At 48.4% G+C, this 14,701-nt stretch overlaps 1 protein-coding gene across 1 annotated transcript in view; it reads left to right on the top strand.

Moving 5' to 3' along the window:
- Positions 1–12,525, top strand: part of KIAA0825 (KIAA0825 ortholog) — a 69,299-nt gene extending 56,774 nt beyond the window's left edge. Inside the window, exon 19 of the mRNA XM_078612552.1 lies at positions 9,252–12,525. Within this exon, the coding sequence (XP_078468678.1) occupies positions 9,252–9,360 (109 nt within the window). The 3' untranslated portion in view covers positions 9,361–12,525. The remainder of the gene's footprint in view (positions 1–9,251) is intronic.
- Positions 12,526–14,701: the final 2,176 nt, after the last annotated feature.

The raw sequence follows: 14,701 nt of genomic DNA, 5'->3' as shown, positions 1-14,701 counted from the left end.
GAATGTTGTGAAAATTATATTCTAATATTGCATTTATGCTTAATGGAGATATTTTTTTCTTCCAAATTTCAAATGAAATTACAACTTTGTATTGTGACAATGTGTCGCTGTGGGGGAGGTGAGTTCCTGACTGTGTCCTGGTATTCTGTTTGGCCACGATCGAGCGCAGTTTTGCTGTCTTGCAGCACCGTTATATTCATATACGGCGAGCATGAGAAATGTAAGAAATATGAATGTGTAGCTCTCCGATGTGTGTTCCAAGCTCCTGAACTCCATTCTTAACGACCTCCGACCGAGCACGTGGAGCGAAACGTCGGAGAGATACGAAGCAGCATAACCGTGAAAATGTTCCCGCTAGTAGGTCAAAACAAATGAAATACTTGCACGTGATTGTAATGCAATTTCTCTTTGCAGAATTGTATGCAGATAGACACTCGCAACGGGTTAATCTTGCCCTCGTTGTTTCAGCTATTTGCAAAATGAGAGAAGCAAAAGTAAAAAAAAAATCCTGCTATCCCTGCCGAGAGGAGACGGTAAGCCGCCGCCGTCGTATCGATTCTGAAAACCAAACCAAACAGGGCTCCTCGCGGCGCTGGGAGATTAAGTAGGCCACGCAGCTTGATGCGTTGCTCTCTGTAGGGATCAATCAGGCACTTGTAAGCCAGTCCTTCTGTAAACATTAGTAGGCAGTTTATGTACCGACGTCCGGAGAGTTTTTCCCGTGCCCCAGCCCAGCACCGTGTCCCCCGCGAGGGGCTGCGGTTTTTGCGGTGCCGTGCCACGCTGGCTGCCCTCGGCCGTTCCGCCATACCGCACACCGCAGAAAGAGAGAATGAGGCCCAGGATAAATTAGGCCCTAATCGTGACCGCCCACTCGGGCTCAGCGTCCTAGCAGGGCTTATTTTGGGCTGCCCAGCGGCCACGCTGGTTAATACCGCGCGGATGTATTGACTTTAAATGCTATGCGACGTCAAAGTTCCCACGGCGTCCAACGTTGAACTGGCCTCGTGTGCGCGCCGGCATCATGGTCAATTTGTCCAAATTTGATCAATTGCTCGCAAATTACTTAATTCGGGTAAAACCACATTGCAACATCGCCACCTACTGGCAGGCTAAATCCACCTGCGAGCCGATGCCACGTACACTTTGTGCCACACAGGGAGAGCTGTCACTGGGGAGTCTCCCTAGTTTAGGCTGTAGGAGAGCATTGGATCGGTTGAGATGCGAGGGTGTTTGGTTGAATTAATCAGGACTCATTTTAGATGTGTTTCTATTTCCACACGTAGCCAATGCTTCCATTGGTTACCTGTCCTTTTGGGAGACAGCGCCTCCTTGTTTGCTGCTGACTATCTGGAGATCCCTTCCTCTGGTTGTATGCAGCTCCTGATTCTCTTGGCTAATTTTATTTCATGTTATACTATCCCTCCCTCCCTCCCTAAATATAGTATATTTTATTTCCGAACAAAATATTAATAAAATAATGCAGCAGTTTAAAGTTCTAAATAAATAGCTGCTACCCATTAAATCAGCGCTTGACAAAATGTTCTGTGTTATATTTAATTATCTCTCGTTTAACTTACAGCGTTTGCGTTGTAAAGTGTTATAGATTACAGGGCAACAATGATTAGTTGACATACAGCAGACATAAATTGAGTGAATTTCAGCCGAAGAACATTTGTTTAAGCAGCCTTTATTTTGCCCTGACAGTGCAGCAAATTACACAAACGCCACAACGAAAACACAAAACGCAATGCCAGCGTTGTGGCAAATTGATGTCGCGATAATCGGCAGGTTGTCTTAGAAATTGGCATCGTATCGTGTCGAATGATATCGCGGCAACCGGAGTGACGGCTGCCTCCGCCGCCCTCACCTGGAGTTGCCGACAGGCGCCTCGACGTTTGTGCCGGTGTCCCGTGAGTGACAGGCGTTTACGTTGCCCTAATTGCTTGTGACGGGCGGCCCTGTCTTTGTCTTTCCATACGAGTGCCGTGGCCTTTTCCCAAAGCAGGCCATGCGTTACGTTCATAACAAATTCTCACGGTTCATACTCTTAGGTTTTTTCGGTAAAGTCACGTAGGTAAAAAAATAAAATTAATAAAAGTAAAATAAAAATCACGACGTTTCGGAGGCAACACAAGCTTCCGTCTTCAGGTGGAACCATCACAGCACGATTGCTGTATCAAGACACCTTTACTTGATACAGCAATCCGAAACGTCGTGAATTTTTATTTTACTTTTATTAATTTTATTTTTTACCTACGTGACTTTACCGAAAAAACCTAAGAGTATGAATCATTGCAGTCACGAAAGCTTCAAATCTAGAAATTCTCACGGTGCCTGTCTTGCGCGTGTGTGATAGATGCGGTCTTTTAAAAGTTGCTCCTGTCTCCCGTGTAAATGGGGAGAGAGAGAAAAAAAAATACCACGCCGCCGTTTGGGCAAATGATGATCGTCGTACCTTGAACATACGTGTCATCGTCTCGTGGACAATTATTTCGTGGCAGCCCGGGTAAGGAAACGCCTCCGCTTGGTGGCGTGACCCCGAGATGGGCCGCTGTCTGGTCTGTGTCTCACAGCTCGGAGGGTCGCTCGCACCGCGGTCGTCACAGTGGGTGGCGTTCGGCAGCAGTGTCGGCACTCCGCATCAGTAAATCTAAGCAAAGGTTCGGATGATACTCTTAGTTTTTTCGGTAAAGTCACGTAGGTAAAAAATAAAAAATAATAAAAAATAAAATGATAAAAATCACGACGTTTCGGAGGCAACACAAGTCTCCGTCATCAGGTGGGACCGTCACAGCCAGATTTGCCCGATGATGCTGGATGCAATTACCAGCGAAACGTCGTACTCAAATTGTAAATGTTGTGGTTTCACGCTTCAACACACCGGTGGGCTAAAGCAGTGAACTATTTGTCTTTTGTCAACGTGATCTAAACCCAAAAACGTTGATTATGAATAATATTGGTCGCGAAAGCCTACGTGTTAAATGTTCTTCATTATTTAACGCAGCTGTGATTGTCCAGCCAACTACCGTATTATCGCAGTTTTTTTTTCCGCTTTGTTTTGTGGTGAAGGGTTTGGGGTGCGTCTTATGATCCGGTAGCTGTGTGTGTGTGTGTGTGATGGGATTTGTACAACTTTATTAGCACCAGGCAACAGTGTGTGGTGCGTCCCTACCTTTCCGGGAGTGTCTTTCAATCCGCAGGCTGGGGTAATATTTGTGGCGACGTGGTGCATGTCAAAATTAATGCTGCTTAGAGCCCCCGGTGGGGCTGCTGGCACCACCACGTCTTGGCTGAGCAGATGGACGAGGGCCAACGGGGATGCGGGGAGATGGGTGGGGGGCGATTATTTGGTGGTGTGAAGGCCTCATTGAGATGTATTTGAGAAAAACGGAATAGCATTGAGCGCCGATGAGGGATGACCTTGAAAAGAGAATGCTTTCGTGAGAGCAAACTGTAAAGAGTAGATTAAGGATCAATCTCTTCTGTGTTGCCTGTGATTGATTTTTGTTAAACCTCCTTTCATTCTGCCTGTCTCCTTCTTATACACACACGCGCGCGCGCCCGGACACTCACACGCGTGCACACAAAGTGTACGTTTTATTGTGTATATTTCGGCTTGTGCCTTACTTCGCTATCATTATCTATTACCCTGTTGTCACGACTCTGCGTGGCGATTGAAGATGCATACGTGGCGCGATGTGACTTACAGCCAAATTGTATTTTATTGTAAAGGCACAAAACACCTCGAGGTGCTGGCAACGGTGATTTCACGACCGCCGTGTGCCGTTGAGATGAAGCGAATTCAAACTTGCATTCAACAAAAGCTCACGTTTACTCTCGTCCCCGAAGCAAGACTTCACGACACTTAGAAACCATTACAAAATTGAAATTGGGCGGTGGTCACGTAATGCTACGTCGTGAGAGAGAGAGAGAGGCTAATGCAAACATTTTATATCTTCAAGTTGTCCTTTTTTGTCCCCACGAGTGTGATCTCTGAAACGCATTCCATTATAGAATGTGCCACGAGCAGGAGGGAGAAAAAAATCTGAGGGAAACATTAGCATAACCACATTATTGCATTATTAAATCAAAACGTTACCCTATTACAGCGATCTGTGAACGTTGTCAAATAACCATTATCGCTGGCTGTCACGTTTAGTGGCGTCTGAAAAATTACCGCCTCTCTCCTCCCCCCGCAGTCTACCGATTTGCGGCGCTCGTCGCAAATTCACGTTTAAAAGAAAAAATAAAATTACGCAAAAAAATAAACCGTTTTTAAACAGCAGAGGCGAATTTGCGTCAGTATGACCCCGCGCGTGCCAGCCAAACCCGCTACGTCGCTGCCCGTCAAATCCCTCAGCCGATTGGCGTGGAAACTAAACACCTTGTCCGACGGAGGTGTCTCGCTCGGGTGGTGGTTCGGAGCGTTCCGCTCAAGGCGATCGTCCGTGTGCGGTAGATTCTGCCTCTAAAAGCCGTTGACAGAGCAATCTGCTCTGAAGCCACGTTTAGCTTGCTGGCGACGCGGGCCGCAGCTGGTGTCATGCGTCTCCACGATCTGGGAATGCTGTCTTCTGCCAAGTAAAGTTTGTAAACAAGCCGCCTCCTGCCAAGGACTGATTGTTTGGAAGGACAGCAGCGGTGGTAGCGGCAGCTTTGATCACTGATCGTAGGTTATCGCTGAACGCAGAGGACGTCCGCAGAGGAGATGGAGCGATGCAATCGGCTCGTGTCCAGGTGCTGGATGGATTTGTTTTGTCACAAGACCGTGGGAGACCTATTCTAATGTAATGTTATATTCATAGAGCACCTTTGCTGGCGACATAGGAGGCCTTCATCCAGTAGCAGATAGATCATAGCTGACGATGACAATACATATCTTTGCTGGGAATATACTTTAATGTAATTCCCTGTCTGCAGCAGCCTGTATGTTAAGACCAAAACAACTTCATATTATAATAATCTACTGGGATTGCTTTCTTATCCAATGGCATATTATGACTCAAAAATGAATCAGTATTCTCTAATCCTTGTGATCCTGAAGATTGCGGTCCTTTTTCGCCTCGTTTTCCTTCGTCCAGTTTGTGTTGTTTCTCATTTATTCTGTCTCATTTGTAGAGTTTTGTTTTTACCAATCAAATCTGTATATGACGAGAAAACTCGTCATAACAGCGGAAAAGCTGTGTCGTTTCACAATGTAATTATGTGAACAATTTAATTTAGTTTTTTTGTCTTTAAAATGCTAAACGCTGTTCAGCAACTGTTCATCATCCATGATGAATCCACTGCTGGAAGAAGACCTCCCCCTATTGTTATTTTACCAGGTAAGGCCCACTGAGCTATTTCGCTCTTTTTCATAAGGAATCTGTCCACAAATTATAGCTCAACGAAGTGGCCTATCACGTGGAAATGTATCGCAACCAAATACTCAATGCACGTTTCTAAACGACGAAGGAAAACAACCGGAGGTACCCGGAGAAGAATCCACGTTACCACGGTGGAGACAAACATTCAAACTCCAAATATACAACAGACGTCGTGGTCGGGATCGAACCCACGACCTCCTGCATACCAGGCGAGGGAGTTAACATCTCGTCACCACGGCGCCCCTATGATCCGACGCGCACATTGACGCGGAGCGCTGCGTTCGGGTGTACAAGTCGTCTCGTTGATACGTGTAATTGGCTTCGTTGCAGACGACGCGGCATTAGTGCACGCGCTCGCGCGCGGGGCTTAGTTTGTAGCGCGCTTGTTATGCAGGAGGCAGCGGGGCGTCGCTCACAGCCCAGCTGTGCACGTGTAACGCTGTTTGCGAGTTGTCACCCGTGCCTTCCCGCGCGCCCGCTCCGTGGCTCGCTGTCATTCTCGCCTCCGCCGTGTCCTGCCCCGCGCACTGCGGGGTTTTCGTAATTAAGCTATCGCAAGCGTCAATTCCTGCGCTACGGAAAGTTATGAAGTTTGCCGGGATCGGCGCTCTCGCCTTTGTCGTCGAGGCACAGGTGTTGAGGAAGTTGAATCATTAAAACCCTGGGAAACCTGTCGATTGTTTGCATCCAATTGTCACGCGCGCGTGCGTGTTTGTTCACAGTTTGCCGCAACGTTGCGTTGCAGTCATTTATTTTATACGAAGGGTGTTTCATTTGGAAACGTGACGCTTTGTCGCACGGCCTGGATTATTGCAAGAAGCCCACATTTTAAGCGGAGGAGTTAGCTTCGTAACTGAGCACCCCACCACTGGATGAAGGCCTCCCCATGCTGTGTCGGTCTTGGGGGGGCTGTTTGACCATACTTCACCGACTTGGTCGGCGTGGGTTCATGAACGAGGGCAGCCAAGACAGTTTCAGATACCACTCGTCACTGATGTTCGCTCTGGCCGGGAATCAAACCGAATTCGTCGGGTTCGTAGCGCAGTGCGCCGAGCGCTATGCCACCGCTGCTGTATATTTAGAGTTATTATACGTGCCGTTAATTCGTGTCCCCGTGGCTTCCCGAGCCTAAGGCTTAGGCCACACAACACAACACGAGCTGGCCGCTGGTATTGTCATACACATCCGTCCGCCGCGGGGCTTACTAATCACCTTAGGCTTTCTTTAGTTTTATCTTGTTAGGCTGCTTAGGATTAGACGTGACCTTCAATCATCCGTAGCCTTGGAGTTACGCCCGGCAGGGCGTCTCTTAATACCTGTTCATTATCGCGTACCTTTGCACTGAGCAATCACCTTTGGTTCAGTGGTTACGTCCTCAAAGGTGAGTGCGGCTAGACTTGAGTGCTGACACCAGTTTTGGGATATTTTTCTCGACAGTCATCAGCGACCTGGGGTGAGGCCTTCGAACTCGCTGCTCCCGGGAATGCTTCTAAGCCGGGAATAAATAAAAAAGAAAGAAAATAAAAGCGAAACGATCGTCCGCTTGCCAGCGGTCTCAAACTCACAACGCAAAGGCTGCTTGCGCTCACTGCACATGCAGCAGCGTCGACAGAGGCCTTCACAAAGAAGCGGAATCTCTTAAAACTGCCATGCGGAAGGTGCGAAGCAGCGAGCAAAGACACCATTGTAATAGGTTTTTACCCTTTCAACTGGTACAAAAACTGACACCTTTATACAAGGGATCATGTTTGCAATAACCACAACACAAGCAGTCAAAATGCAAACAAAAAGAAGAAACTCTGATAATGATAATGATACGCACTGTCCTTGAAGTTGATTGGTCCACACCCGAGACAGCTTCTCTTAGAGCCTAGTCTCCATTGGTGTTAGACCAGATGACGCCAAAAGGCGTAAAACTCAAAGACAGCGCACTATCAGAGTATTGAGAGCTCGGGGTAAACATTTACACTATGAGACATCTCCTTTACAAGTGGCAAAATATAGTAATATGTTTTTACACTTTCAATTGGTACAAACATGATTCCTTGTATAAAGGTATAAGTTTTTGTACCAGTTAAAAGGGTAAAAACCTTCTACTATATTTTGCCACTGGTAAAGGAGATGTCTCATAATGTAAAGACACCATTGTTGTGTGGCTTGTAATGCGACGTTTTTTTTTTTAAATGGCGCCCCGTGGAAGGCTCGAAGCACCTGGGCGCTCCGGCCAGCTGGCAGACCCGGAGAAGCTTTGCCTGAGAGTCAACGGCGCCGGTCTTGTTGATAATTCCGGCGAGTGTCACAATCGCAAATGTCTGGGTTAAGGGGGGATGCTATGCGGCGTTTTCCATTACCTGCTGTCCTTGGCTACGTCACGAGCCGGTGCAGTCCATTGTGCGTGTTCCCTTGGCTTGCGTGACACTCGGACGCGCGTCCCGGTTTTCGCGCGGAGGTGTTGACGCCGAGGTCTGGAAATTTCTCGTGCGCTCGGGACTCGATTTACGCCCCCCGAAAAAAAGACAAAAAGGGTCCGTTGGCAACGCAGAGGCCGCGCGGATGACGATGTGCAAGGTTGTGATTGTGCGCACCTTAAACAATGCCCCTTGAATGTTTCAGCATCCCCTTTCTTGGCAGTTTGTTTTGCCAATCGATATTTTGCACTTACGAGATGGTTTCGTAACTTTGCCCGGGATTTGTGCTCTCAAAAGCTTAACGTTATTGCCCCTCCGGCTGAAGTCGTTTAGAATAACAATTGTAATTACAGATTTACCCAGAAAAGCCAAACTAAGTCCAAACAATATTTTTTCAGGAGGGTCCTGCATTGGGATGTTTGGCCAAACACCACTTACACTGCGTATATTTAGATATTTTTGTTTTGCTATGGCAGCAAACCTGAGAACCCCAAGGAAATCCACGTAGCACAGGAGAACATAGAAACGCCACACAGAAAGGCAGCCGAGTTGCGAATCAAACCCATACGCTTCTTGTTGTTAGGCACCAGTGGCTCCCAGTCCCAATCAGCTGCTGTTCTGCTTCGCTCAGGGTTGAAAAAATGAAAGAATTTCCAAATCTCATTATTTGTCGATGTCATGAACAAACTTGAGATTGCCTTTCCTTCTTGAGATCTACATGCATTGTGTTCACGCCATTGTAATGATGAGTAGCACTCCCAAGAGGACGTCAATTGTTGAGATGGAGCGATGGAATTGGCTCGTTAGAAGGAGCTAAATGGATCGTTACACGGCAAAACCACGAGAGATGGTGATGGCATGGGGGAGGCCTTCATCCAGCAGTGGATAGTTTATGGTTGATGATCATGATAATGAACGTGCATGCAAGTACATTGCGAGCTCAGGTGGATGTTTTTACAGAAAAATGTTCGTTCATTTCAACTAGCTGAGACTTTTTTTTTCCAAAGGGTACATGGGTAACAAAGCAGCCATCATGATCCAGATTTGTATAATTTCATTGAATAGCAGCGGTTGTTGGCAGCAGGGTGCAGTATCCAATCATTCAATTTCTTTTTTTATAGAGTTAGAAATCAAACTGTTACACATGTCTATTCTGTTGTGAGAATAGGGATAACGATTTGCATTCATTGGGTACTTAATTGCTCCAGCATCTCGGATCTCCTTACATCGCCTCTCAATCACTCCAATGCCTAACTGTCACTTACATTTAGCCTAGGGGACCACCTGATGGCAGCTGTCCGTTTGGGGCACAAGGTGACGCAGCACCGGCCCGCAAACTGGGCATTAGTCTTGTCACTAAGGGGCAATGTTGCTTTTTTGGTTATTCCCTAGCGGTACATTTGCAAATTATTTTTCGAATATGACAATATACATATATATGTGTGTAAACAATGCGACCATTCTCCTTCTGCAGGTGGGAAATGCAGGAAGACGCGACGCTGGATGAGGAGGAGAGAGTCATGGTGGAGCACCTGAGAAATGTCTACCTCGACACCGCAGAGACCAGGGGGTTCCACGCTTAAAACTCGCTCGCTCTCTCACTCGCCAAACGAAACGTCTAGACGAGGTCCAACAGCTCCCTCTTTCTCTCTCTCTGTCTCTCCCTCACCGTTTGCTGCCGGTGCAGCCCGCCACATTGTTGCATTTTCCATTGTATTTTTTTCCCCGACAGTCGAAACCAAAGCCTTCCTTGTCGGCAAGCCTTCGATGCCCGGGAGCTGTGGCACAAATCGCACCGAGGGCCGCGGTTTGAGAGGCGCGGCGCTAAGCCACAGGTCGCCACCGTTGCTGGCACGATCGCGGAGCGGCGTTGGGCGATGCACGGACCCGGCCAGCAGCGTTAACACTTGGCCCCAGCGTGGCCCGCTCTTGAAATCAGATAAAATAAAGAAGAAAAAAACATCCAAGCCAAAGAGCGCGTGGGGGAAGGGGGGGCAGGCGCGAAAATAACAACGTCCGTTAACGAGGGCCCCCCATCTGAACAGGAGCGAATGTTGAGTACCAGTTGTAGCTTTTGCAAGCCTGCGCAATGATGATAACAATAATGATGATGATGTTGTCTTAGCCACGATAGATTCACGTAAAGCTCAGCATTATTATATTACTTCCGTTTGCCCCCCCCACCCCACCGCCCCCCCCAAAGCACAGCGAAGCTCCTGCGGGAAGCAAACACGCACGCTCGCGGGGATGATCAAAGGGTACGAGGGATGCGAGAGGCGGGGGAGTGAGTTTGCTGCGAAAGTTCCGCGGAGAAGTCGAGTGCGTTTGTCAGTCCACCGCGCGCGTGCCTGTTGGCCGCTGGCCTCCGGCGAATGGAGGCGATCGGATTGACAGCTGTTGGGAGCGTAACTCATCCACGCGGTGCTCGTCTGCTGAACCTGTGATAGGCCAAGAGCGAACGTGAGACTGGCCTCTTTATTTTTTTATTTTATTTTTATTTTTTCCCTCGCCGTTGCCCGGACTCGTAACAGGGTCAGCAATTAAGTTGTCATAATTATACCCGGCTACTTGTTCAATCTTATTTTTTTTAAACTCCGGTTTAAGTGAAATGCATTTGTCGTAAGATGTCGAAGTACCCTGTTTTTTGTTGATCCATTTGATAATAATTCTATATCAACCTGCCACTGCCACCACCTTCAAACTCCAGTCACGTATTTATTTTTCCTTAGGGTCCCATGAGGATTTTTACACAGGGTTCAACATTTTACATGTTGTTTTGCGCGAGGGTTTTAAACGGAGCTCCTAAAGGCACCGGCGCTTGTAAACGTTAAAGGTGCAGCCCTACAATTGCCGGCCCACGTCGCTGCTGTTGGAAGGGCCTCCACTGGAGGGAGCTTTTGAGAGGTATCTTGGCCTATGATTCCATGTTGGCCAGACGTCTTCGAAAAGGAGAGAGTTACCCACACTTTTCCCTACCACACGCAACCTGTCTTTACTGCTATGTACCCATACTGTATATATATACACACATATTAAGACGAAACTAAATTACTTTTTTTTATTTTGCCAGGTAAGGCCCACTGAGCTATATAGGTCTTTTTCAGAAGTGACCTGGCCACAAATGACAGCTCAATGAAGTGGCTTATCGTGTGGACATTTATAGCAGCCAAATAAATGCGGAGAGAAAAATCGGCGGACACGTAGAAAAACCCACGCAACCGCGGGGAGAACATGCAGACTCCAAACATACAGACGCCGGGGTCGCGATCGAACCCACAACCTCCTGTATACCAGGTGAGGTAGTGAACATCTCGCCACCACGGTGCCCCTTAGTAGTGGGTGGACAGAGGTGGTGGGTGGGGGTTTAAGACACTTGCACGACTGTTTCAGAATCATATTCTTTTTTGTACATACTGGAAGAATCCAATGAGCTGTAATGCTCTGAATTTCAGTTGCAATGTGCTGACCCCACAGAAGCCGTCAGTCTCTTGTTAGGGGCTGGGTTCTCCGTTTCTCCAGGGGGGGCGGAGCTAATATCATTCTGGGCTGTAATTGGGTGGCATTGTTCCAGTGGGCGGTTCTAAGTGACATGCGGCGTGACGTGTACAATGTGCAGGCACTCCTCTACTTACGAACATGTTAGGTTCCAGAGATATGTTCGTAAGTCGGTTCGTCACTAACTTTTCTCCTGTCGATTCCAAACATGTTGTACGGCATGTACAATCAATACGGGGAATGGCTTTAAAAGGTGTATCATCTCTTGTGTATGTAAATGCCACTGGGTTTGCATGTGCTGCAGATGTAGATGCCACTGGTTCTTCACGTGGCATCTACATGACATACTTGACAGGTTGTTCGTAAATCTGAAAGTTCGTAATTCGAGTATTCGTAAGTAAGGGAGTCTCTGTAATTGGAGTGGCTCTGCCTGAGCTCGCAGGCGGTTCGCGTGCCTGGCTCGAGAGAGATATGCGGAGGGTACTCTATGGAGTATTAAGAATTGTGTTTGGTAAATGTTCAAAACTCATTGCGACTAAAGTATCTCGATGACTTGCGATACATGCAATGTACAATATTCTTAGTTTTTTTCGGTAAAGTCACGTAGGTAAAAAAATAAATTAAATCACGACGTTTCGGAGGCAACACAAGCTTCCGTCTTCAGGTGGCACCGTCACAGCAAAATTACTATATCAAACTTAAAATCTAGAATTCATGTACAATATGTTTAGAATTTTAGCACATTTACACGAAGAAAAAAGTATAATTTTTTATTTACAGATTACATCTTAGCTTAGGAGTACTATCTCTTGTTATTAAATCAATCCCAAACTAAAATACGTGCCGAAAGTGTAATTGTCTCATAGTGAGGAATAGGTATTGTGCCACACATTCCATATTTACATTTGTTTGTAACCAGATTGCAACAAAAATAAAGCTTTGCATGAAGAGCTCAAGTCACTCAGGTATACGATACGACAATGACAATTGTCATTGGGCTGTCACCTTGTGACGGTCTAATCTTGCGCATGATGACAGTGATGTTCAGGAGCTAGATACCCAATGTCAAGGTCTGCTAGCCACGACGAGAGGGCTTCAGGATAGAGTTCGTGTGGTTTTGCTGTTTCTCCTCCGTTGAAGGAGCGCGCACTACAGCGGGCTTACAACATTGTCCATAGTTTGGGTTGTATGGCCACACTCGCACTACTGTGGCTTGGCTATACACCGAGTGAAATAAAGGACCCTGATACTGAGTGCTTGTGTGTGTCTTGTGTGTGTCTGTGGTGTGACTGTATGGGCCCTCCCAATGTGTCTTGCTTGTCACGTGGCATCACCACGTGGCGTGTGTAATGTGCACGGCCTTGTTTTGGACCACCAGCTCACGAGAGCCAAAGTCGTGGCTATTTGTGTTCCAGTTATCTCAATGTGTGTTTCCTCAGCTGCTGTCGAAAGTGAAAATAGCCACAATTTTGACCCTTTTGAGTCACGGTCTATTGCAACGCTATCATGTTATTTGTACCATTATGCGCACAATATGGTGATGTCACGCGACATGCAATCCATGCTAGGAAGACCAATTCTATCTTTTCAGTGGTGCTTCTTCCTGTCTATAAAGCACATGTTGTGTGCCTTTTCTGCCTGACGGGTTTCTCACCATTTGAAAGCGTTGCATCCGGTTTTCCTCGCAAGCCAGGTTGACAACATCGTTCGGGACGCACTGTCGGTCGACGCTGGACACCTGCAGATGCTTTGCTGCGGTTTTGAGGATTTTAAAGCCACGATGAATGGAAGGCACACGCGGAGGACGGCGATGTCGGGCGTGATAGAGCGGAATCGCTCTCCCCTCCCTCCCCCCACGTGGGATCGCGAGGGCCCACAAGGTGACCTGTGGCAAAAATCGCTCGACTCCCCGACGGAAGGACCCTCGTCCTAATTGTGCCGCCACTCATTTGCCGATTTAAACGTCAACTTTTTGAGCGTCGCGCTTTCAACCCGCCGCGCAAACGACGCTCATGAGTCATGAGGCAGGGCCTCCAGTGCGTGGCCCACCGGGCCTGGAGTCCCACCGGCCCGCCCGCCCGCGGAATGAACCGCCCGCCTCCGAGGCCAGAGATGGAGGTTCTATTTGTTTATTTTTTTTCAAAAGCCTTCCCAGCGAAACCGCTCCGCAACCCCTTGTAACCCAAAGGTGTAACTCGATCATCGCCTGCATGCAGATTTGAATGTCAAGTGGTGATGCTCACGTGGCTTTGGGTAGGGTAGGGGGTGGCGGGTAAGAAATAAAAACATTGGAGCAAAAACCTTCCTTTAGCACTGCCGGTAAGCTGCCTTGCGCCGCTGGGCCAGATGTTGGTCTCTGAGCGGCGTAGTTAATGAACTGCTGGCGCGTTGTTGAGCGGTGCACGTCGTGCTGGCTCCGCCGTAAATATCAACTCTCCCCCCCCCCCGGGCATAGGAATGGCAGCGCTTGTTGTGACACGGCAAGTACATGGAATAACTGTTTAATAAGCGTTTGACAGATCAAGTCCAGTCGCATTAGCTTCCGGGCGAAGCGCTGCCGTGAAGGGTACAAACAGCCCTCGGGGATCCAGCCACTGAGTAAAATCGCGTTACACAAATTACTTTGCTCTGCAACGCGATTAGAGCAGCGCCAGGGAGAGAAGGAGGAGCAGGAGGGGGGCGGGGGGGTGATAGCAGGAGGCGAGCGGCCGGTATTGAAATGCGAGCCGCGGGCTCCCGAAGACGCGTTCCAGACGTGCGCTGCGTCTCGCGCCGATCGCGATGTGCTGCGCTATGTTACCACGTTAAGGTCTCTCTCTCTTCTCTTCTTCGCCCTCCCGCAATATGATTCGGGGCTGGGGGTTTTGGGGAGCCGCGGCGCAAGTGGGTTAAGCACACCGCCCCGAACCGCTCGCCCTACCCGCCTCGCAAAACAATGTTTGGAGGTGGGTAGGGGGGAGCGGTGGTGCGGTGGTTGCCGCGCCGTCAATCGGAGTGGAATAGTGGCGGCCTCTAATCGTGGAATGTCATTGAGTCGCCCGAGTGTCGCGTGCCTCCTGTTTGTAATAGTTTCATTCCGAAGAAATTCATGGCCCGGCACAGGTGCTTCGGACCACGCGTACCAAGATAAAACGCGCAGTCGATCGGCACAGGAATTGCTCGTGGTGGAGGCGCGATGGTTTGGGGCACTGCGCTACAAAAACCCGGCCGCCCGAGTCTGACGCCCAGCCGTGGCTAACATCGGTGAAGAGTGACGATCTGAACCCGATATGGAACTCCCCTCTTTCACCAACATGCACGGGACCAGCGCGGTGAAGTATGGTCAAACGACGGCCGTGACTGACGGGGCGTCAGGAGGGAGGGGGGGCTCCATTCCGCAGTGGATTGACAAAGCGACATACGAAACATTTTTGCTCAAACCGTTTCAAC

Source organism: Lampetra planeri, chromosome 39 (genome assembly GCF_965212315.1).
Source record: "Lampetra planeri chromosome 39, kcLamPlan1.2.h2, whole genome shotgun sequence".
Taxonomy (NCBI): Eukaryota; Metazoa; Chordata; class Hyperoartia; order Petromyzontiformes; family Petromyzontidae; genus Lampetra; species Lampetra planeri.
Note: the sequence above shows the minus strand (reverse complement) of the source record. Positions and strands in the feature narration are given on the sequence as shown.